General features: G+C 39.8%; 2 protein-coding genes across 5 annotated transcripts in view; one reads left to right on the top strand and one right to left on the bottom strand.

The window, feature by feature from the left end:
* Nucleotides 1-1,541: 1,541 nt before the first annotated feature.
* Nucleotides 1,542-17,352, top strand: zdhhc2 (zinc finger, DHHC-type containing 2). 3 transcript variants are annotated; one of them, XM_015371027.1, is made up of 12 exons: nucleotides 1,542-1,980; nucleotides 5,374-5,400; nucleotides 6,267-6,361; nucleotides 6,974-7,094; nucleotides 7,202-7,271; nucleotides 7,384-7,416; nucleotides 10,021-10,141; nucleotides 10,283-10,321; nucleotides 12,076-12,208; nucleotides 12,790-12,916; nucleotides 16,987-17,079; nucleotides 17,202-17,352. In XM_015371027.1, the coding sequence occupies exons 1-12, from the start codon at nucleotides 1,854-1,856 to the stop codon at nucleotides 17,335-17,337; spliced, it is 1,122 nt and encodes a 373-aa protein (XP_015226513.1). In that variant the 5' UTR covers nucleotides 1,542-1,853; the 3' UTR covers nucleotides 17,338-17,352. The 3 variants fall into 3 exon arrangements, with proteins under 3 accessions (XP_015226513.1, XP_015226516.1, XP_015226515.1); XM_015371029.1 differs by lacking the exon at nucleotides 10,283-10,321 and having other exon boundaries at nucleotides 1,548-1,980; XM_015371030.1 differs by lacking the exons at nucleotides 10,021-10,141; nucleotides 10,283-10,321 and having other exon boundaries at nucleotides 1,545-1,980; nucleotides 12,075-12,208.
* Nucleotides 17,353-21,508: 4,156 nt separating this feature from the next.
* LOC107082365 (CCR4-NOT transcription complex subunit 7) overlaps nucleotides 21,509-22,940 on the bottom strand; it is a 13,282-nt gene continuing 11,850 nt past the window's right edge. For both annotated transcript variants that reach the window (XM_015371024.1, XM_015371025.1), the window contains exons 6-7: nucleotides 22,788-22,898; nucleotides 21,509-22,685 (exon numbers count right to left, since the gene is read on the bottom strand). In XM_015371024.1, the coding sequence (XP_015226510.1) occupies nucleotides 22,554-22,685; nucleotides 22,788-22,898 (243 nt within the window). In that variant the 3' untranslated portion in view covers nucleotides 21,509-22,553. The remainder of the gene's footprint in view (nucleotides 22,686-22,787; nucleotides 22,899-22,940) is intronic.

Here is a 22,940-nt window from a genome sequence, read left to right on the forward strand (position 1 = left end):
AAAAGCAAACAACAATGCATGAAAGAGGCACATTCAAAGCTATGGCATGTTTTAAAGTAATGCTAAACATCTGGTCTAAAGACTGTTTCATCCTCAGGCACTATGCACTATGGATACCAACACTGGTATTGATAATTGACAATACTTGTGTAAAATAATCAATACCCTTTTTAAAGGCCCCCTTTCTCCTCACCGTCTTCCACCATCACGTGTCTCATCTGCGTCAGCAAAACAAGCAGTGATTGTCATGTTTGCTAATTTCGTTTAACTGTCTTAAGATTAAGTTTTTTTTAAAGTTGCTTTAAAACTTTGTTAATGTTCCATTGTTCATTTGTTAGATTTGGATGATAAAGTTAAAATAATCAAAACACCAAAAGGCCAACAGTTTCATGATACATCCGGCTTGAATATTAGGTGTCCCTATGGGTGATACTGACCATCAGCATAGTAGCTTCATCTGCTCTGTTACTGTTTGGCTGTAAATCCGTCCTCTAAAGAGATATCAGCTGGGCTTTTGCCATCACCGCCTTTTATCATAGATGGTAGAGTATGGCCTGTTTTTTTGTTTTTTTTTAAGTGTTTAGTCCTGTTTCTCTCTCAGACATAACTACGGGCTCAGCTTTTACTGTGACTAACTGGGTGTGCTCTCTTTTATCTATTTGACATGAAACCTGGCAAAGAGCTCATCTGCTTAACTATTTGATTCCTAGGCAGGGCTACCTGGGAGCCAGTTTACTCTTAGCTTTTCTAACATAGAAAGTATCTCTAGATCAGTGTTTCTATGTTCCTTTTCTATGTCAGCTTCTATCTTCTCATCAGATGGCTGCGCATACTGAGCATGGTTCTGCTGGAGGTTTCTTCTTGTTAAAAGGGAGTTTTTCTCTCCACTGTTGCTGCATGCTTGATGCAATCAGTTGGTTTTCCTTAGAAAGAAAACTTTGAACCAGTCTGATTTTGTGATCTGGTTGAATTGTCTCTTTAAAGAGCCTTGAGATGATACATGTTGTGAATTGCTGCTAAATAAATAAACCGATTTGAATTGAATTTTATTGAAATATCAACATCTTTAACTCATCATCTTAACTAACAGAATGACACTGCCATAGTTATGTTCTACTATAAACATGCTGTTTGCAGGGTTGTATCCTTCCAAAGCAAATTTTGGTAAGGCATGCAGCAAATTGCAAACATAACTTCAAATATTTTCTTTTGTCTTCTTCTTACTGCTGCATAAGTTGTGCATCTGGAATAATATCCAGCAGATTGTTTTTACAGCTGAGGCAGATGGATTTGTAGCAGTGACATTTGACCATAAGAAGAAGAGTCTTTATAATAACGATAAAACATTGAGAACGCTAGGCATGATGGGAGGTGGCTGCAGCACTAATGCTGGACGAACTGGCCCGGTGTGTGTGTGTGTGTGTGTGTGTAGGTCTGTCTGAACTCAATGAACCCATCTCCTGCGCGCGCAGAAAAATGTGCCAGGCTTGCAGCATCCCCTGGACGTCATGGCAACGTGTCGGGAGACAACAGGGGGCGGAGCTGGCTCTCAGACCTGAGTCTGAGCTCGTGCGTGTGCTTAGGTGTGAGTATGCGCGCGGGAAGCCGTCTGATACCGCCCTGTCACTAGTGGAGGATCATAACGGGACGATCAGAGAGAGAGAGGAGGGGGGGCGGTGCGGCAGAGGCATCAGAGGAGACTGGCTGGGATGCTGAGCCCCCGCTGGGGCTGACCACACTGCTACGATGCAGTGACGGTCTACGAGAAGAAGACACGCGCCCTGGGAGAGGAGGATGGGGGGATCAGAGCTGCACACCAAAGCGCACGGGTGATGATCTGCTGGGTGTAGACCATGGCACCGTCTGGTCCGCGGAGCATCAAGCGCGGCTGTCAGAGAGCTCTCTACTGGATCCCAGTCCTGTTCATCGCTCTCATAGTGGCGTGGTCCTACTACGCCTATGTCCTGCAGCTTTGCATCGGTAAGAGGAAGCTGTCTGGGTACCATGAGGAGGAGCAGTGTGTGCCATATGGGGGAATACCTCTGGTTTGATTAGTCTGGAAATATAATTCGGTTTAATTTGACAGAATATTTTATTTTGACTCTTTCGTTCCTGCAGAAGCAAAGTCACCTCAAGGAATTTCTATAGACATAACTGCTTAGGTCTCCAAAATGAAAGGAGGGTCTTAATAACATTGTTATAAGTCAGCTGGTTGTACCTTTAATGCAACCATTTTTAATTAGAGATAACCTTTACTCGGTTTAATGTACTTTTTTCCCCCAAAGTGAAATATTTTGCTGTTGCATCAGATTAAGAAGCAGCTTTAATGTGTGATAAAATAACTAGAAACTGCCGGGTGTGTTCTTAAAACCACACAGGCTGGGAAAAAGTATTGAACTTTGCAGCCACGACCATTAATATATTTGATTTTATATTTTATTTTCATAGAGCAACACAAATGTGTGTTTACTAGTGAACTTGTAAAGTTGAAGGAAATTGGTTTATGTTTTTTATGTTATGTAAAAAAAAAAACAGTCAACAAGGCCTGTTTTTTTTTTCATTACTTATTTTGCATATTTACTGTAAAGCTTCCACCATTTTTCACAAATAAGCTGATACACAGTCGGATTGAAAGCTTTTGCGAACATTCAAGCTTTTAAATTACATGTTGTCACTTTTACTGAATAATTGTAGCACAATTATGTGCTTCAGACTTCTACAAGTGTCTGAAACTGTATGTCTAGAGCTGCCTTTAGGCTGAAATTGTGAACCCCAGTCTCCAGCTTTTTAAGGGTTGTTTTCTTCTCAGTTCTCAACAGCTTGCCTGTTCCCTCTAAGAGAAAAAACAATCCCATAGCATGACGGTGCCACTACTTTATAAACTTCCATCTCATATAACCAGAGCCCCTTCTTCCACATGTTTACTTCTTGCATGGCTTGGGACAAAACATACACTGCAAAAAAGATCTAGAAATAAGTAAACATTTCTTAAATTAAGGGTATTTTTCCCTTAATTTGAGCAGGTAAATAAGAAAACCCCCAAACGAAAGAACAATTTAACAATAAAAAAAAAAAAATAAAAAAAAAAAAACCGAAAAAAAAAAAAGCAAATGGTTTTTTCTTATTTAAATGTAAATTCTCTTCTTCCATTGGCAAAGTTTCTCACTGACCTCCTCAATTCAAGAACAAATGCACTGATTTTAAGGAAATATGACTTATTTAGATTTCAATTTTTCCAGTGCAGTGTAGGCTCCCTATTGCTTCTTTTTTAAAAGCTGGATAACAGATCAAATCTCAATTGTAATCACAGCATCATCTGAAACACTACAGCCATAAAGGAGGGAGTGCCTTGATGCAATATTCATTGGATGTTTTAGTTCAAGTGTGGAGCATTTATATTCTGCATGGCAGTGTGTCGCTATGCCTGTTGCATGGCCTGTCACTGCACTTGCTGCCCACTCCAGAAATATATTTTCACAGGGATTCTAAATACTGCAGAAATCTGTGGAAAAGGAAGTATAAAAAAAAGTATTTTAATCACTATTTATTGATAAAATCGTGTGTTTTCCTAATTTCGTGTTCGCGTAGGATCTTTCAAAAGTGGCTGTATTCTCTCCATCCTTCTATAAAATCTATACTGGTTTAATGCACTGTGAATAGTTGTCCACTCTTAAGGAAAAGCTTCGACAGCCGGACCATCACAGAGTTTCTGCGTGTGGTTGAGATGCTCATAAAGCTTCAAAAGAAGGTCAGTTTGTAATGTGGCAAACTAAAATCATGTCCAGGGCTTCGAAGAGGCTCTGTGCAGCAGACTGACTGCTTGTTTAGTATGTCAACAGTCACATGCTAGTGTGTGCAATGCAATTTAGCATGCTATTGTTGTCAGAACAGAAAAACAATGAACAATAGATAGCTTTTATAGAGCGCCTCTTCATGATCAGTGCAATATCACAGGATGTAAGAAGGGGATAAGACCATCTGATTCTCCCGTTGCCACTCCATCAGCACCGGCTTAAAGTCTTACAGTGAAAGCTTCAGGCTCATGTGCTCACCCAGATATGCCGTCCAAATTTATACCCACCAGCACAGACACAATCAGCATTATCTGCTGGCAAAAGGCCGGATTCTAATGGCTTTTCTGCAAGTGCTGAACCCTGGATGGATTGGTCACCCGCTACTGGGCTTCCTGAGTTTAATGGTGAGCACTGAGTTGACCTGGATAGTAATGGCTTTCTAGGATGTCTCACTTGTGCTCCATTTGGCAGGAAGTCAGAGCACTCCAAAGGAAAATCTCTGTGAAAAAAGAGAGCAGGGGATGAAATAGAGATGAGTCTAATGAGAAAGGAAACGCAAATGCAGAAGGAGAGGAGTTGATGTTTTGACAGCTTGTTCCCAAAATCTAAACCCTCTTCTGTTGCCTGTTTATGATCATCCAACAGCAGAACTAAGTGGGTGATATTACAGCAAATTCAAGCCAGCATCTCTCATCTAGAATCAACCCTTTGTTACAGATCCATGTGCTGCAGGGGCAAGACAGAATCCAAATAAAAATCCCCAATCAGCAGCCTCTGTCTCAAATTTTACTTCGCATTATTTTTTTCCTCATCACAAGAACAAAATTATGATGCATTCAGGCCACGAAGATGAAAACAACAATCAGCTGCTCAGGCCCCCAGCAGACAGGACACAGAGGCGGCTGTGTGAAAGTATCATCAGCTGATGCCCTCCGATCCACTTAATCCCATTGTCTGGTTTGCATAATTCGCCTTGAGAAATCTGCGGCTGACCTATTTTCCTTCATAGCACCCAGCAGCAGCAGCAGCAGTATTGAACTGAGCGCACTGATCAGGTGGAGTTTGGTTTTTGGAGATACACTGAATGCAGGGAGAGGAAAAAATGCTGCTTTTTGCAGACACATCATCAAAACACACCCATGTTTGTCCTTAATCTCACACACATTGTTGGAATATGAGACTTTCTGCTGGCGGAGCAGCAAGCATGTTTCTTGATAGCATGCCTTAAATTCAGCTTCTCGGTTTCCATTTTTTTATTTTAATTTAATTGAATTCGTTCAGCTGTCTTTCTCCAGCTCTTTTTCTATCGGAAATAAGGGTTTCTAATGAACTGGTGCTACAGTTTATACTCCCTCGTCTTTTCTGAATGCACTGGAGACACAATGAGTCAAAGTGACCAGCATGTTTCATATTGATTATGTGTCTGAAGTTCTGAGCTCAGGAACGAAGGGTGTACCAGCTCAGCGTTTGTTCAGTTCAACCATTCTGAAGTCAAATGCTTGGCATTTTATTCCACAGCTTGGCTCTCAAACACACCATGTTCTCCTCACTGACCAACTTTTAACGCTTTGTTTTCCAGAATCCATCGAGGACACGGGAGAAAAGGGTAAGAGATTTAACGGCATCTCAAAAACAGCATCTAAACAAAATATTCACACTCCTTTACCCATAAATGTTTCATTACATTAATATGATGAGGGATTATTCGGATTAAATGTAATCAACAAAGACACAGTAGTTCATAACTGTGAAGTGAAAGAAAAGCAATTCATGGTTTCTCAAGAATGCCTTCCATTCTGCTCCTACCTTTGTGAAACAGGAAAAAGACTAATGCAAAGTGAATCCAGTAGAACTTTTTATTGCCTACCTGGAATGGGTGACAATAGTTAAATAAACTTTTGGCTCTCAAAATGGTATCGGTGCCCTATTTGATGGTACAGATACCGATACCACCATTTTAGAGCAGTATTGGGGCCCCGCCTAATACTGGTATCGGTGCAACACTAGTGTTGACGTTGGCATAGTAACCAGAAGTAAATATTTACATATTTTGGACCCATCAAACTTTTATGAAAAACTTTATATACACTATTTTTATTTTTTTTTTTTACAGTAAAATGAATACTTTTATTCTGCACCACTCTCTCTATATATTCTGTATACAGGTATGTATTTTATTTGGAAAAAATGAAAAAAAAAAATGATAAAAAAAGCTGTACCAATTACCTTTAAGTTCTTATTTCAAGTGTCTTTACACTATTAATTCATAAATCTTGTTAAGTGAAGTTGACTTGATATACAGAAAGGTAATTCAATTTGATATGAGTAAGTTTTCCCTCAGATTAAGTGTTTTTTATATTATTTTTAGGCTGATCTTTTTAGCAGAACATAGATATTTAGTTCAGCTCGTCAAATTAAACATGTGGTGAAACACACGCAAAGGGTAAACTAACTCTATTGCTCTGTTTGCAGTTGTTTACCTGCTTGCCTACCATGTCATTTTCTTCATGTTCGTGTGGGCGTACTGGCAGACCATCTTCACCAAGCCTATGAATCCCCTGAAGGAGGTGAGTGCATCCTGGATGATGGCAGGCTAAGATGCATGCTACTTCCCCTCCTTACAGCCCCCTTGTGATTGAATGTTGCAGTTAGACTAATAATACTTTCTGTTTGGAATGCCTGAAGCTGCACTTTAATGGCTGTGATCCTGACCATAGCACTTCAGCCCTGCAGAGTGAGGATACCTCTGCAGGGACCGCATCAGCTGATATACCAGATTCTTCTTTATGAGATGTAATCGATGGATCACTGGAGGTTTTGCTGATCTTAATAAATTCTGTCTGTGCTGCCTGTTATCATCTCAGTTATTTGTTTCTATTGTTCAATCATCTCTTTTTCCCGTGCCTGGGAGCAATATCCCGGCTCTGTGCTTGTGCTTCTCTCCCATTTTCCTGCTGAAGCAGAAGCAGTCAAGACAGATGAGGGAAGCAGACGGTTTTCACTGCCTCTCAGTTTATATTAACAAGGACTCCTCCATCACTGATTCTCAAACAGCACTTAGCTTATCATGCAGAATAACTGGATATGTTTTGACAAAAACAAAGATGTGATGAACACGGCTTAATAAATCCCCCTCATAAACCATAGATTGTGTTTTTCTCTTCCTCTGTCCTACTTAGTTTGAGCTGTCTCACTCTGACAAGGAGCTGCTGGAGCGTGAAGATCGTGGAGAGTCCCAGCAGGAGATCCTGAGGAGAATAGCCAAGGACCTGCCCATCTACACCCGCACCAACTCTGGAGGTACGGCACGCTCTCATCTCTGCAGTGCAGCTGGAACAGTGTGGACCAGCGGGTTAGGAGAGGCTGCTGCTGATTACTGAGTGATTGAACTGCCTGTTTCTCCTCAGCAATACGTTTCTGTGACCGCTGCCAGCTGCTGAAGCCTGATCGATGTCACCATTGTTCAGTCTGTGATAAGTACGACTTTCAGCTCCCCGCTCCTCCACAGAACAGATCATATGATAATATAGCATGCTGACAGGAGGAGTCCTATTTAATTGCTCTGAAGTTGAATCATACTGTGTTGCAGATGCATCCTGAAGATGGATCACCACTGCCCCTGGTGAGTATCGTTCCCCCCAGGTTTGGGTAAACAGCTTATGGTGCTGCACCTCCCATTTGCATTCAGACTAACAAGGTTTCTCCACATTGCATTGCTTCCTAAAAGTGTTCACATGCCTTAAACTTTTGCAGTTTATTACATTACAACTACAAACTCCAGGGTCTCCTATTGGGACTTTTATATGACACAACATCACAAAGATATAAAGTGGATTGTGATACTCTGATTCGCCTGAATAGAATTAAGTGCAACGTCCATCAGAATTCACCAAATAAATGAAAAAGAGTCTAGGAATTTAAGATCGGTTTAAAACCAGGAGATTTTAAACTTCATGAAGATCAAGGAGCACAGCAGACAGGTCAGACAGGAAGCTGTGCAGGTCTTATAGTACTCCACAAGTCTCAAGTTTATGAGAGAGTAACAACAAACAATGTGAAGGAAGGATCCCCCAAAATTAACGTTTGAGGTGCAGGGACAGACATGACCTAGAAACATTTGAAAGGAATACTGGAATACTCCAAATAAAAGGCATAATGGAAGCAAGTCTTTTAGAGTCAGCTAAAGATTTGAGACTGAAAGTGAAGTTTCCTCCTCTAGCTGAGCTACAACACTAGAGATACAGCCAATGCAGCACTGGAATGGTGCAAAGCATATTCATGTGATAAAATGGTGATTGCTGCGAATGCATAAATCATGTTGACACACAAAAAGAAAAAAAGCTTAAAGTGGCAAAAAGAACTGCAAGTTATAAAAAGCTACAAATTAGAGCCATGTAATAGAGTCAATGAGTCAATGCTATTAGCTGGTAGATAGAAAACTGAACCAATCTGACTCTATGATCTGGTTGAATTGTCTCTGTAAAGAGCCTGGAGATCACATGTTGTAAACTGAGGCCATATGAATAATTTGAATTAAAGCTGAATTGAATTGAAGTGCTACAGATGACTCAGGAGAGATATTGTACATGAGAAGAGAGCCTTGGTAAAGTCATAAAAAGAATGCAGTTAGGAAAATTATCATTGATGATGTGTGAGTTTATTACACCTTAAAATGAGCTGCCTGTTGCGTGTCAGAGCTGATGTTTCCCACAATACTTAATCTAATTAAGACAGTTCCGCTGTCCGGATATACAGTTATAATCTTCATTCTGCACGTGGCAAAGATTTGGGAATGAAATGTTCAGCTAAGAACAAAGTGTTATATTTTGATAAGGCTTAAGCCATGAATGTCTCCTCATCTGCTACCGTGTATGATGTAATAATGTGATGATGTGGCAGACTGTAGATGTATAAAATGCCTTTTTGACTGCTAAACAGGACCACTTCCTGAGAGGTGAGCCCAGAGGTGAGCAGCTGCCTTCTGTAACTCTAAGCAACTTCTCTGATCTGAGTAAGATTACAATTTCTGTCAGAATCTGTTGTCGTGTCTCCTGGTTATTTAATACATATAAGTTATGAAGTGTTATTTAAAGAGTTTGTTTCCGAGTGATCTCTTATAATTGTAATCTTACTCAGATCAGAGAGGTTGCTTAGGGTTACAGAAGGCAGCTGCATACCAACCGGGCTCATTTCTCAGGAAGAGGCCACAGTTAAAGAAGCATTTTATACATCTCCAGTCTGCCACATAATCACATCATTACATCATACATGTTTGCAGATGAGAAGACATCCATGGCTTTGTTCTTTGATCAAGAGCACTACTTCGATCCGTTCACAAATCTTTGCCACGTGCACAATGAAGATTATAACTGTATATAGCCGGACCAAGGACCTGTCCTGATTAGATAAACTACTGCGAAAAACATCAATTCTGACATGCAACAGGCAGCTAGTATTAAGGTGTAATAAACTCACACATCATTAATGATAATTATCCTAACAACTAAGATATTTTTAAATTCAAACTTAAAAAATGTCTCTTTAACTTGCAAATGTCTTTGCCACATTCAACACTTTTCACTTGCATGTGTTTTGTGGTTTAGGCTTTTTTTTTGTTTTGGTCTAATTTCTGGATTTGGCGAACTTTTTAAATTTGCTGTAAAACTATGTATTCTATTGCATACATATTTGCACCTCTTAGTTACCCAGAACTGTAGCTTTAGTTCCAGCATAATATAGTCCAAATCAGCATTCAGTCAAAGGTTCTGAATATAAATGCATGCCACAGTTTCTATGGATTGGTACTTGTATAAATGTTTAGAAACCAAATATAATGTTCCTTTGTGATTGTAGCAAGAAGCAAGCATCAATGCTTGTGCATGCCTTCTAAACACATCAGGCCTCATGATAATCCATGCACAGCTAGAGAACAGACCTTGTCTGCAGAAAGAAATAAAAGAAATCGGAGCTGAGTCATGCAACCTGTGGGGAACACGACCTGCTAAGTTTCAGCCCAGCCGTTTGTTCAGATGAGATGAGTGAAAACCTAAAACACTCGCTGAATTTAAGAGAGCTTTAGTTTTCACAGTAGCCAATAAATAATTGAGTTTAATGAACTACAAATTAATTGAGTTGGACAATGACAGACTTAACAATGCATTGTTTCGTGTAAACTTGTATTAAGCTTCTTTATTATCACCACCCTGCATATTGTTCTTATCTGCAGGGTAAACAACTGTGTGGGATTCTCTAACTACAAGTTCTTCATGCTGTTCCTGGCATATTCTCTACTATACTGCCTTTTTATAACTGCTACAGATCTCAAGTACTTTATCAAGTTCTGGACAGTAAGTTGAGTTAAATCAGCACATTCTCAGTTATCTGGAATAAAGATAACTTGTTGCACCTTAGGGACCAGTAAAAGGTGCAATAAAACAGCTGCATATACTGTTTCTTTTTGTAACATTGTGTTTGGTCTTTTAACAAAGGCTGGAGGTAGAGCACATTTCCGTCTGAGAGAGTATCTGGTATGCACTACGCGGTTAGTTAGTGATTTACTGCATCAGAAGCTAGACACAGCGGCATGCAAAAGTTTGGGACCCCTGAAATGTTTCCAGTGTGTTCAGGAAGTAAGCTTGTAAGCTTGTATGAGCCATGGCTGGATTCTGTGCTGCAGACCGTGACATTGGGAACTTCTTTCTGGTAGAGGAAAAAGGGAGGGTTTAACCGAATACCTGCAGAGTTTGGAAGGGAGCACCACACCATCTGGAAAATAGATGAAGATGCCTCATTTAGCTGACAGTAAAGGGCAGGGCGGCCTGTCTTTTACTCCATACCTCTTTCCCGTTTAACTCCTCTGACAGGAAGATGAAAATGGAATAAGTCACCTTTGGATATTAAAGAGAATCTTGTGTCTCATTCTGACAGTGATGGAGTTTTTTTGGGGGTACCAAACATTGCTATGTCACTATATTAGGGACTCTATGGAAGCCTATTTTTAACACTGTGATTTAACGAAGAAAAAACCTAAACATTTAAAGCATTATTATCAAATAAACCATGTAATAACTAGGATAAAGCATTGAATAATTATCTCTTAATACATCTTTTTCATTAACACTCGGGTCTCACCATAAAATAAATGAGAAAAAATTCATTTTCTACACTAAATATGTTACCAAACCTTTCAGAAAATGAAAAGAAATCCTAAACATCAACTGTGAGTAAGTTAGATTACCATATATAAGTTGTTTGTATCATTTGTGATACATTAGGCATTGCTGAGCATTTTATTACGGATTTTCTGCTCACTATATGTATGAACGCTTAAGTCAGTTTTTTTAGGGAGTAAATAAAACATGTGCCTGGACCGCATGTAAATTGTCCATGTTTGTTTGGACAATAAAAAAGAAACAAGAAGGCTATCTGAAGACTTCAAGTTGAGGCTTTTAGACCTAAGAACACTGTTCCAGCTGTGGTGCATGGCAGCGGCAGCATTGTGCTCTGGGCCTGCTTCATCCAAGTGTTACTATGAATCGGATTACAAAAAACCTGGAGTACTTCCAAGATTTATCTAAATGAATCAATCAACACCAAAATGATTGAATATTGGCCAGAACTGTTTGTTCTAACATGACAGATCCAAAACACACCCAACTGGGCCAGTCCTGCACCTGGAAACCAACCTGTTAAAAGACGGCTACCATTTCTTCCAAGAAACAAGCTCAGACACCCATTCAGAGTCTCCCTACTTGTTGATGGCACTAAAACCCAGATGGCTAGCGTGCCGTTTTCTAGGGGATATTTATCCAGTATCAGAGGGGGAATCCTTATTTAAAATGTTGACCTTGTGTGGATTCAGGAAGATCAGCTATGCATCCAAACTTGTGCATCAGTTTTCTGTTTTATAAACCTTCTACATATTAAAATGATTGTTTGAATGCATAATTAAAAGTCCAACACTCATCCCATGCTGATTGTAAAATCTGGGTCAAATCTTTGACCCAGTATCTCATGGATATGACATAGTTTGTAATCATTTTGAAAAAAATATCATTAATAAGGACACTTGTGATTATAGTTTAGTTACTGATATTTAAACTGTGCTATCTCCTAATTAGATTTTTTTTTTTTCATCACAGTTTTAAAGTTGGGCTTCCAAAGGGACTCAGTAGCCAATTTAAACAGCGATTCTCCTCCACCTAGCTAGTAACACCCTTATTCAAACAGTGGTCTCTTGGAACCAATGTATGCGTGCTAACGCTGCCTTCTTCCTTCCCAGAAAGGCCTCCCGGACACTCAGGCGAAGTTCCACATCCTGTTCCTCTTCTTCTCAGCCTCCATGTTTTCCGTCAGCCTGGCCTCCCTTTTCATTTATCACTGCTGGCTCGTCTGCAAGAACAGATCCACTCTGGGTGCGTCTCGTTTTCAGCACCTACTGTACCTCTCCATGTCTGTGTGGACATCTTTGTGTTTTTTCAAAAAACCCTGGAGCTCTGGTTACATCCATCCTCCTCTGTCTGCCAGAGATGAAGGAGCAGTTCTCCACATTTTTTCCCCCAACCTATCAGTGTGCGGATTTGATGTGCTGCTCTAGGGGGACGTTATCAGCTCCGTAGTTTCTCATTAGGAGCACACAGTGGCACACGTTGTCTCTGCGTCGAGGAGTATGGATTAACCAGAGGAGTACGTTTCACAGTAATGCAAAGACACAAGGCTCAGAGCGGTAAGCAGCTTAGAGACGGACACTGATATGCTGTTCAGAAAGACAAGTCACACCTGGTTAAAACACTATGAAAGTCGCACAACAAAGACACTTTGATTCAGAGGAATTTGATTGAAGCCGTAGTAAAACAGGGACGACTCCTGCAGATCTGAACCTGAATGAGATTGGGTTGTCCCCATGATGCTCTGATAAAATAAAAATATATAAAATATAAAATTCTGAGCAGGCAATGATGTGTTTGATATGTTTTCTCTCTGTCTGTTGGTTTAGAGGCGGTGCGTGCTCCGGTCTTCCGTCATGGTCCGGACAAAAACGGCTTTAGTCTCGGCTTTACCAAGAACTTCCTCCAGGTCTTTGGTGACGAGGCCAAATACTGGCCTGTTCCCATTTTCTCCAGGTGAGATAATCCTTTAAAGCCGGTGAAAGTTAATGGATTAGAAGGGCTTGTTTAAATGTTTGTTAAAGCAACCCACAACTAATGGAATATGTTGGCCTAAAAAGGTTGTAATTTTCCTGTTACCCTAAAAAATTACTTTTTGATACATACAAATTCATGAAACTAATGAAACTAATTAATTCAGAAATTGTAAATGCTTTGTTACATTTTTCACCCACGGAGGTTGCCATTTTTTTTCACCTGCACAATGCATGCTGGGTTAAAGAAGCTCGTAAGCCTGGTTTATGCTCAGAAACCAGGTCGTCTACGTGTGTGTCGCAGTGAATGCAAATATGCCCCGCACCCTCTGCAGACACTCAGGTGCACCTCTCCAAAATTGTAGATGACCGCAGACAGGAGGCCTCTGATTGGTCAAATCTACATCCTCTCTATACTATGCCTATTTCCTGTTTGGTACTTTACCGGCTTGTTTTGTTTGTATGACCACCATTGCAGAAAACGACTCGTGAAGATGGACCAGCTATAAGAGCGAGGAGCGGGAGAACGCTGGACCCTTTTTCCACCTGGATCCCCGCTCTTTTTTGCCGTCATGTCCCTCTGTTGTCGCACAAATTTGCCCCCACATCCTCACCGCCCCGGCCATATGTAGACCCACAGCTAGTTCCTGATTGTCCCTCTTGCGTTGTGGCTTCGAATAACAGCGCAGACCACGCTTCAATATTGAGCATAAATCGAAAATATCTGCAACAAGCTCACTGCGACACAATGCTGCAGGAGGATAACCAGCCTTTTATAATACTCCTACGGCAGGGAGCGGGGATCGAGGTGGAAAAAGGGTCCCAGCGTTCTCGCCCACCTCAGTCTTCTAGCTGGTCCATCTTCACAAGATGTTTTCCACAATAGCGGTCATACAAACAAAACAAGCCGCTAACGTACCAAACAGGAAATGCGGCACTGTCTGTGGTTACCTACAATTTTGGAGAGGTGCAGCAGAGTGTCTGCGAAGGGGACGGGGGCATATTTGCATTCACTGTGACACACATGCAGACAACATGGTTTCTGAGTATAAATCAGGCTTAACACAGACAGTGGCACAGACAGGAGGCCTCTGATTGGTCAAATCTACATCCAGTCTAATTAACTAAACTAAATACCAAAAATGAAGAAAAACAGTGTACATAAAATATTGTTCTCTTCTAATACATTTTATGCTCAAAAAATTATTTTATTATACACACCAATCATAGACAATTTCAAAAGAATTTTAAGGTGATAAAACAAGAAAAACAATTGCAAACATCAGAGATTATATTGCTAACTGTAGTTCTGCACTCCACCAGTAGGTGGTGACATGTTCACATGAAGCTTCATGACCTGTGGGGATCGTTAAAGCAATTTGCCCAAACGGTTAAATGCTTCATGAGGCTTCATCTCGCCATCATTAACTGAATATACAAAAGAATTGATGAAAGCATACAAGTATTGCTTTCTGCCTTTACATGAAAAAAAGCTAATATCAGCCAAAATTAATGGTGGATCTGTCTTTCTTTATTTTGTGAGGATAAAACTTTTTCCATAATTTTGCTTGAATCGGCCTGCAGGCCTTTAGTTTGATATGCATGGTCTATAAAACAAAACACCAATAAAATACATCAGAAAAGACAAAATATATAAATACTTTTTTAAAGAAGCCGCCTTCGTCACAGTCCTGGTTCTGTTTAAGTTTTCTATTGAGTTTTCAGTTTCACTTTGAACCATGTTTTTCTTTGTTTTCTAGTTTTATTGGTTTAATTCCTATTTTGTGGTGTTTTTGGATATATTTAAGTTCTTGGGTGTTTCTTGATTGCCCTCTGTTGCCCTCTTGTGTTGTGCTCCTTTTCCCTAGCTCCCTTCTAGACTCCTCTGTTCACACCTGCTCCCAATCAGCTAATTCGTCCTGTCTTTGTTCTGCCTCCCATATATATACTCTCGCTGTGCCGTTCTTTAGGGCTGGTTCCTCGTCTTTTCCTGGCTCCCCATACAAATTTTCCCATGTAGTTGTCTGGTTTTTGGTTCCATGTATTGTGTACTTTGCTTTTTTTTTCGGTTTTTGCCTCAGTTAATTAAATCTACAAGAACGCTCCTCTGCCTCCTCACCTCTGCATTTGGGTCCTCAAAACCTCAACCAAACCCTTACAGCCTTGTATACAATCATATTTGTAATGAACTAACACGTCCAGATTGGGCACTTGAAGGCTTTAACCAGGCATCAGGAAGTTCCCGTCGAAACTGCAGTCAGTCCAAGCTGGTAGTGAAGGTCAATGGAGACAGAGGAAGTTTCTTGGCAGATACGATGGCGTTCAATAGCTGGGTAATTCGGAGGTGGCGAAATCTTTTATACCTCAATGTCGGCACAAACTCTGGAACATCAGGGTTCCATTATGGCGTACCACAGCAGGAAAGATTGAACCTGTTGTCTTTCAATAAGACGGCGGCTGACCTGCACATACTACAGCATGTGTGTCACCGAAGTGCCTCCACGACCTGGAGCTCCTCTTCTGTCCCACATATTTCCTACAGACAAGTTTTGAACCTTGTATGAACTCCACATCTGTGGGCCAATTTTCCACAAGATAATAGATGGTTTCCAGGTCCACACCCTGCTATCATAACACAGCAGATCCCTGATCATCACATGACTTGTCAGAGCGTACTGTATTGTTGCATTTTCCACCTTCTCTCTGGACTACGAACTGTTCTACAGCAGATCAGTATTAGAAAGCAGCCAATCATGTCTCTGTGGACGCCTCTGTGAGATCAAAGTTTTCCTTCGCCGCTCACTGCTGGTGTGATCTGAACATCCTACCGAGTGATCTCACAAGACAAGCTTGTGTTTGATGAGCAGATGGGGGGGAGTTTGTGTGTAGATGGAGCAGCTTATGCTGTCAGTCTGTAAAGAGTCTCTGCGTACACATAACAAGCTGACAGATGAGATGTGTCAGGGCCAATTTTCATTTTTGCTGTGTTTTCCCCAACCGATGTGGAAGCTTTGTCTTGTTCAACAAAATAAAAGTCTACTGCCCTGCAAAAGTCTGCATAGGCTTAAAACTGTTTTTCACATTTTATCACAGAATGATATCCATGAACTTTATTGGGATTTGATGTGAGAATATAAAAAGCAGAGCATAATTCTGAAACGCTGTGGCAGAAAACTAACACTGCTCCTGAACAAACTGTCACTACAGTGAAGCATGGAGGTGGCAGCATCATGCCGTTAGAGTTTATGAGAACATTGATAAAATGAAATTAGGGACATGCTAAAAAAATAAATTTTTTATATTTTTTCCAAGTGTGGGAGACTAATAGATCGTTTTACGTCCACTTTGTTTTATTGTCACATTTAGTCCCAATAATTACAACGAAATCTGTGATTGAAATGTGACAACAAGCGGAACACTAATGCGTCGGAATGAAGATAAACTAATCATTATTATTTTGTCAGCTTTTGTCAGATATGTGCAAAATAACAGTCTTTAAAAGGTGATGATCTTTCGCTTATTTCTCTACTAATATCATCACCACATTAAGCTTCCTAATCCATTAAAACACCCATACCTGAAAAACACAACAGTAAAAACATTAAACGTGAATGCAAATCCTGTTCTAACTGAGCCCGCATGCCTCTTATATGCTAATATTGTGTAAAATAGAGCCATTTTCTAACATACGGTAATATAATTTAACTTGGAGATACCTGAGCCCTGTTCACTTACTTCCTAATAAAGTGCTTCAAAATGGTCCCAGCACAGCGCTGTGGCTACATCCTCAGAATCTTAACACACAAAAATAATATAACCATAGATCCTAATACTTTATGTGTATAAGTAATATAATAAACCTTTCTTTGTTATTAATATTCATATCTTTCGTCTTATTCTTTATATTTCTCAGTTTCTTTGTGCAAAATGAGAGTCATGAACACAGATAATACATGCATGTGTGTGAAGACTGTAAACATAAAACCAGGGTTAAAATAGCAATTTGAAATTGTTCATATATCTGCATTCTTTGCTTTTGTGTTGGATGTACAGTTTAGGGGATGGCTGCTCGTTTCCAACCTGCCTGGTGAATCTGGACCCTGAGCAGCCCTCATCGCCTGCTGGATCCAGCTCTGCCAACAAGAGGTGACAATTCAAACATGAGATCAATGAGTGGAAAATAGAGACTTTTCATGTCAGCATAAAGAATGAGTTTTTATTTTTGGGTAGGATTTTATTGGATCACATCTCTGTTTGTGTTCTTGCAGTGCAGCAGAGGGCCGCCAGTTCCCCTCTAAGCCCCTCAGAGAGAGTCAGAGCAGACTGCTCACCAGCACCCCCTCCTGGTCAGAGAGTGAAGGTGCAAGAGACAAAGACAAGAAGGGCAAGATCATAACACAATAATCCAATTTCACATCTGATAACATTACTTTCCAAAAGTAATCGTAACAGCCCTTAAACATGTTCAGTTTTTGACATGGAAACCAAAGATATTGATATATTTCACAGGGAGTTCCAGTCTTAGTCTTAAACAAAATGACACATAAACTTGAGATTGGATGGAAAAAAATCAACCTAATTTTAATTTTCTCTTGTCCATTTAATTGTTGTCCAGAAATCTTCCACATAATTGCTGTGTACCTTTATGCAATTTATCCACACAGTCCAGGTGGTGGAGTGCACAACTAACAGCTGCAAATTATTTCAGCTGAGCTGTGAATCCCTGCAGATCCTCCAAAGTGACCATTGGCTGCTCCTCGGAGTTTAAAGAGACTAAATAGAAGATGATTTAAGGGGAATAATGCATTCTAAGAAGCTGCTTTGATGCATGTTTCTCTGATCATTTGCACTCTTGAAATGTTTCACATGTGTTTATATCTGTGTCCAGGTGCAAGTAACCCAGTGATGACTGTTGAAAACGAGGCGTAATGATTCCTGCTGACAGGTTCAGACCACAAATGTAGGTTATTAATCATGTGAAAATTTAGAACTATAATTGAATAATGATTGCCTGAATAATAAGCCTTTCATCCTGCAGGTCTATGCTGCCCTCCTCTGTGTTTGTGCCTATCCCACCATGCGTGTTGGTGACAGCTTTGTTGTTTGCCATCATGCAACCTGCACTGAGTTTAACACAACTCGACCGACAAAAGCCAGGAAATACCAGATGAGCCACCACGTCTGCTGCTCTCTCTGAAAGTCTCTGCATTCCAGTCATCTGTGTTTCTTTGGATGCAAATAAGCGCCGAGCTGCAGTCAGAGAGGATGGCGTTTTGTTTTTCTAACTGTGTCGTCAGCTGCTCTCCCTGTTGCAGCACATTCAGAAACTACCTGCTGGTTACTTTGATTCTTTGGCACATGAAGAAATGCTAAATATAGACGAGCAGAGACGTATCAAGATATTCCCTCCTCTTGTAATGTTCATTTTTTTTAGATTTCACATGCATCATGGTGAGTATTGTGAAAGAGTTGCATGCTCTCATCTCAGGATGTCAATGCAGACATGAAGTGAAAAAGAAAACAATGTAGTGATTAGTAATTACATTTAAAAAGGGCTCTTCTGACTGAGAGGCATGAGTGAGGATGTTACTGCTAAGCCTGGAGTCCACTGTTTCTGACTGTTTCTCCCTGAAGGCTTCTGCAGCAGACGAGATCCGCCCGCCATTGGAAAGCAGAAACCGTTTGAAGTTTTTGGTTGTTTTTTTTCTAAATGTGGCTGACTTACAGAAAAAAAAAAATCTTGTACAGTCCTTTCAGGCTGGAAAAGACTTAAATATCCAATTGTACTAAACAGTGCTGTTAAGAATGTACACTTTTAAAATCTTCATCATGACATATTTTTCTATCTTTCCTGTCTGTAAGACCAATTGGATGTGTGAGGCAAGCTGTGATGCCTTATAAGAATAAAGTGAGCTCATCCTCCGTCTCGGCCTTTTCTCAATAAAAGCACAAATGTTCCATTAAGTCAGAACATCATTGAAATATTATTTCATTTCAAAGATTTTATTCAAAATATGACAAATCAGACTATAATCTTAATATTTTTATACCAAATCCTAGTAAATTGACATATAATTATGTTAATTTACTGCACTTAAATCTGGGCTCCTTTGAAATGAATCAGTAATAGACTTGATGAAAGATTCAGCTGCTCAAATCACTTGAAATGGAAGCTCTCCTCTTCCTTTAGACTCAGAAGATTTGACTTTTAAATGAAATTAACTTTTTTTTTAAAAAAATCTGAGATCATGTTCCTTCGGGTAACATGCTTGTAATGTATTTTCTTATTTTTGAGTTAAGGAAATGTATACGTTCTAGACTTCATGCTGGGTTTTAATTGGTTTAGACAATTTTTTTTTCAGCTCAGCTTTCATCAAAACTTTAGTAACTGACTTCCTATCCCTATTTTATACCTTTAGAAGTTAATAACTATAATCTTTTTAATGTTTCATCGCATAAAATCCAGTTTCTGAATCTTGACCTGATTTTTATCTTTATTTCTCGTTCAGTTAAATGGAGTCGAGTGTTTTATGCATTTTGTCTCCTCAGTGCATTATAAACTATTCTAAATTAGTTAAGCCGTCTTTGGTGTAGAAGCTTAACATCTAAACTTTTAACTTCTTTAAAGTAATTGGTTTTTATTTAACTGTATAAATATGCCCTATTTTTGTGGATTTTTATTCACTTAATGATTTTGCACATCTAATTTATTCAAAGCCATTTTCGTAAACTGTATTTCTCTTGTTTTAATTGATGGTTTCTCGTTGCTAGTCTTTTCTATAATCTTAATGATTTTATTAATGGTGCTTCCCATGTCTTTTTGCTGTCCAGCGACACACTTGTGTTTTCCATCTGGAGGACAAAAAAGTATATTTCTACTCTATATTAACAATGACTGTTCTGAGTCCAGCTTTGTTTGGTAGCTCCATCTACAGTCCATGTCTTGTAATCCCTAAAGACTATGGTTATCCTGGATGCCTGGGCATCTTTCTCCACCAGTTTTTTCCTTCCACTGAACTTTCCATTAATATCCCTTAGCAAAAAGTAATTTATTCAAGTATACTAAAAGTGCACAAATTTCATACTTAAAATCAGGCAGTGCACTTAGAGTTTACTTATTCTAAACTATATTTCATATACTTAACAATAGTATAGTCAAGTGTACTTGACTATACTATTGTGTACTTTGTTTACTTAAGTATACTTTAGTAAACTTAGAAATGTCCCAATTTAGTTCGAAAAAGTATTAATACTTTAAGTACACTAAAAGTACATTGTTTGGTATACTTTCTAAACTTATACTTAAGTATTCTTAATAGAATTTACTTCAAGTATACTACCTTTTGCTAAGGGATTCTCTTTGTTGAGGGAGTCAATTCCTGACTTTGGGAAAAAGTCTTTCCCATAGGCCCTTTCACATTAAAAGCTCTGGGGATCTGATTTACTGAGGTGAAATGAATCCTGGGAATTCATCAGCCTGCTGTAATCATTACTCTGAAAGGCTCTGAAGTGTGTCTCAATCAGCTTGAGAAAAGGCTGCACTACACCTTTAATCTCGAGGAAGTCGATAATTAGAACAGACAACTGGTTTTACCATTTATTTCCAGTGCTGTTCAGATCAGTCATGACTTTGAGGCTATTTTATGGCTGTAACACCTCTGACGGGCATATCAAGAATGGCCGCCATGGCCACCCCTACCTTTTGATTTGTTAAGAGCATAATTGACCTATAAGATCATGACTGACCACCTCCAGAACAAGCAGTTCCTCCCTGAAACAGAGAGTGGCAGTAGTGATACTCTGAGGGGAAAATGTCCCAACTTGACCTTTTAGCTGTTATTATAGTAACTATAAAATGACAAAATTACAGTGATTATCCACATCAGTAAACTGTTAAATATGACAAAGACAGAACTCATTTTTTCAGATGTAGGTTTTGTGTTTTATGGAGAAGTTATTGTCATCAGAGTAGCTATGAAATTAAAAACAAAGAACCTCTGCCCAAACCTTTTAATTTATATATTAAGCATAATCATAACCGATCTAGATGACATAGATGTAGAAATCTGTATATAGATTTATTGGGGTTTTCAGACTATCGGTTCCGTCTTCATTATTTGGAAAATCTGGATGTTTTGCTCATATTTTCCAGTTTGCAGTGTGATTAGTGTAGACTGACCCTAAACTGGTTTTGTGTATTTTTATAATAAATATGCCTTATAAATCTACATATTTCGGTTTATAACTGGTACCTGCAATTTGAAGTCAAAGGATTTCATTGCAAAGAGCTTTTTTCCTGTAGAAAAACTTCCAAGCCTTTATTTACAAAAACAAAACAAACAAAAAAAAACACTAAAAACATTCCTCTCTTCAAGTTGCATATTATTCTCTAACAAGGGTGAGAGATGAGCTGCAGAAATAAAAGAAGCGCATGTCAGTTTTAGACGCATAGAGCGGTTGATATAAGCTGCAAACCTGAAAACAGCAACGCAAGTCTGGGAACTAATCAACAGCACAGCTTTGAACGCATGCAGCCTAACTGGAGAGAAAAGCATAGGAGTCATTCCAAATTCAAACGGTGTTTGTTAATAAGCAACGCTCTCTATGAATAAAAGCCCCCACCCTGGTTAGACTAAAATAATAAAAATGAAGTTTACTCCCAGAAGAGTCATTTAGAGAAAAAAAATCCTACAGCTGGTTTAATCAAAAAAAGGTTGCAGCATCACCAGTCAGTTACACAAAGCTCATGCATCTGACCACATGTGCATCCGTCAGCGAGAGCGACTGGACAAACAAACGACACTCATTCCTCCTAATGAAAAGCATCTGGATGAACGTTATTTATAGAACAGCATGTGACATTTCTGAACTCAAGGAAATAAGAGGGAAGAACTGTTGTCCTGTTCTGGACCAAGAAGACATTTTTCACAGTGAATTCAGACCTTATTCAGATCATTACAAACATTTTTTTAATCACATGAACAAATAAACAAAAAAACTCTGGTCTTGATCCATCCGGATTTTAGGAAGGGTGGGGGGCTCATCCGGGTCTTAGTGTTTGACGGGGTCGCCGGAGGACGTTGCGGAACCAGCACAATAAATTAAAAGTTTTAAAAGAGAAGAATGCAGCTACTGTTAAGGCTGAGTGTGGTGAGAGCTGCTTTCGTGGTGGTGGAGATTTTCCTACATGTTCACAATATAAAACAGGAACACAGAAAGGCAACAAACAGGGAAGAGAGACAGAGACACGCCGGAAATGCGTTCAGCTTTCCATATAAAATCAGGTTAGAGCTCTTTAAAGTGCAAAACATGTCTACAGAACACTCCAGGAAAACTAAAATCCCATCATGTTTAACTAAACTGAACCGCTCGCGTCGTCTATGCTGCCTTGCAGGAATAAAAGCCTAAACTCACACATGCAACTCGCGGCATGGATGAGGACAGCTGGGATTCTTTTCTCCATCATCTACAGTTGGCACAGCCAATGAAAAACAGCTCGCTAAATGATGCATATTATGTACGTTGGTAGTTTTTTCCTCCATTATTGTCGCAGCGCCGGGCCTCAGAGCCGGGCTGATTGTGGATGCGAGTAGCAGGGATGGCAGAGTTTCAGAGCGATGTCACGACTGCTGCTTGTTGGCCTCCTCTTCGTAAGCGTTTCCCGTTCCGTTCTGCACGTAAGCCGAGCCCGAGCTCAGCCCGTACAGGTGGCCGCAGTATTTCGCATCATCGATATGATCCTCAAAGAACATCTGGAGGGGGAGAGATTGCAGATGGGATTACAGAGATGTGAATCTCTCTTAGACTGCTTGAAGCAACCAAAGCTCTGGCTGATGCCCCACCTGACACCTTACCTCTCTCATCTTGAAGAACGCCATGCCTGTGAGTAAAGAGTCTGAACCAGCCTGGTGCTGTGGTCCAATCCTCTCCAGCTCCAGCTGTTCAGCTACTTCCTGCAGCCCGCCCTAAAAACAACACAGTATCAGTCATCCTCATTGTTCCAAATT

Source organism: Cyprinodon variegatus, unplaced genomic scaffold, assembly GCF_000732505.1.
Source record: "Cyprinodon variegatus isolate N-32 unplaced genomic scaffold, C_variegatus-1.0 Scaffold52, whole genome shotgun sequence".
Taxonomy (NCBI): Eukaryota; Metazoa; Chordata; class Actinopteri; order Cyprinodontiformes; family Cyprinodontidae; genus Cyprinodon; species Cyprinodon variegatus.

Bases quoted from the DNA above. Each gene is read 5' to 3' on its own strand.
- zdhhc2 (XM_015371027.1), top strand. From the start codon at position 1,854: ATGGCACCGTCTGGTCCGCGGAGCATCAAGCGCGGCTGTCAGAGAGCT. The intron at 1,981-5,373 runs GTAAGAGGAAGC...TTTGTTTTCCAG, and splicing joins TGTCCTGCAGCTTTGCATCG to AATCCATCGAGGACACGGGA. The intron at 7,272-7,383 runs GTACGACTTTCA...ACTGTGTTGCAG, and splicing joins CATTGTTCAGTCTGTGATAA to ATGCATCCTGAAGATGGATC.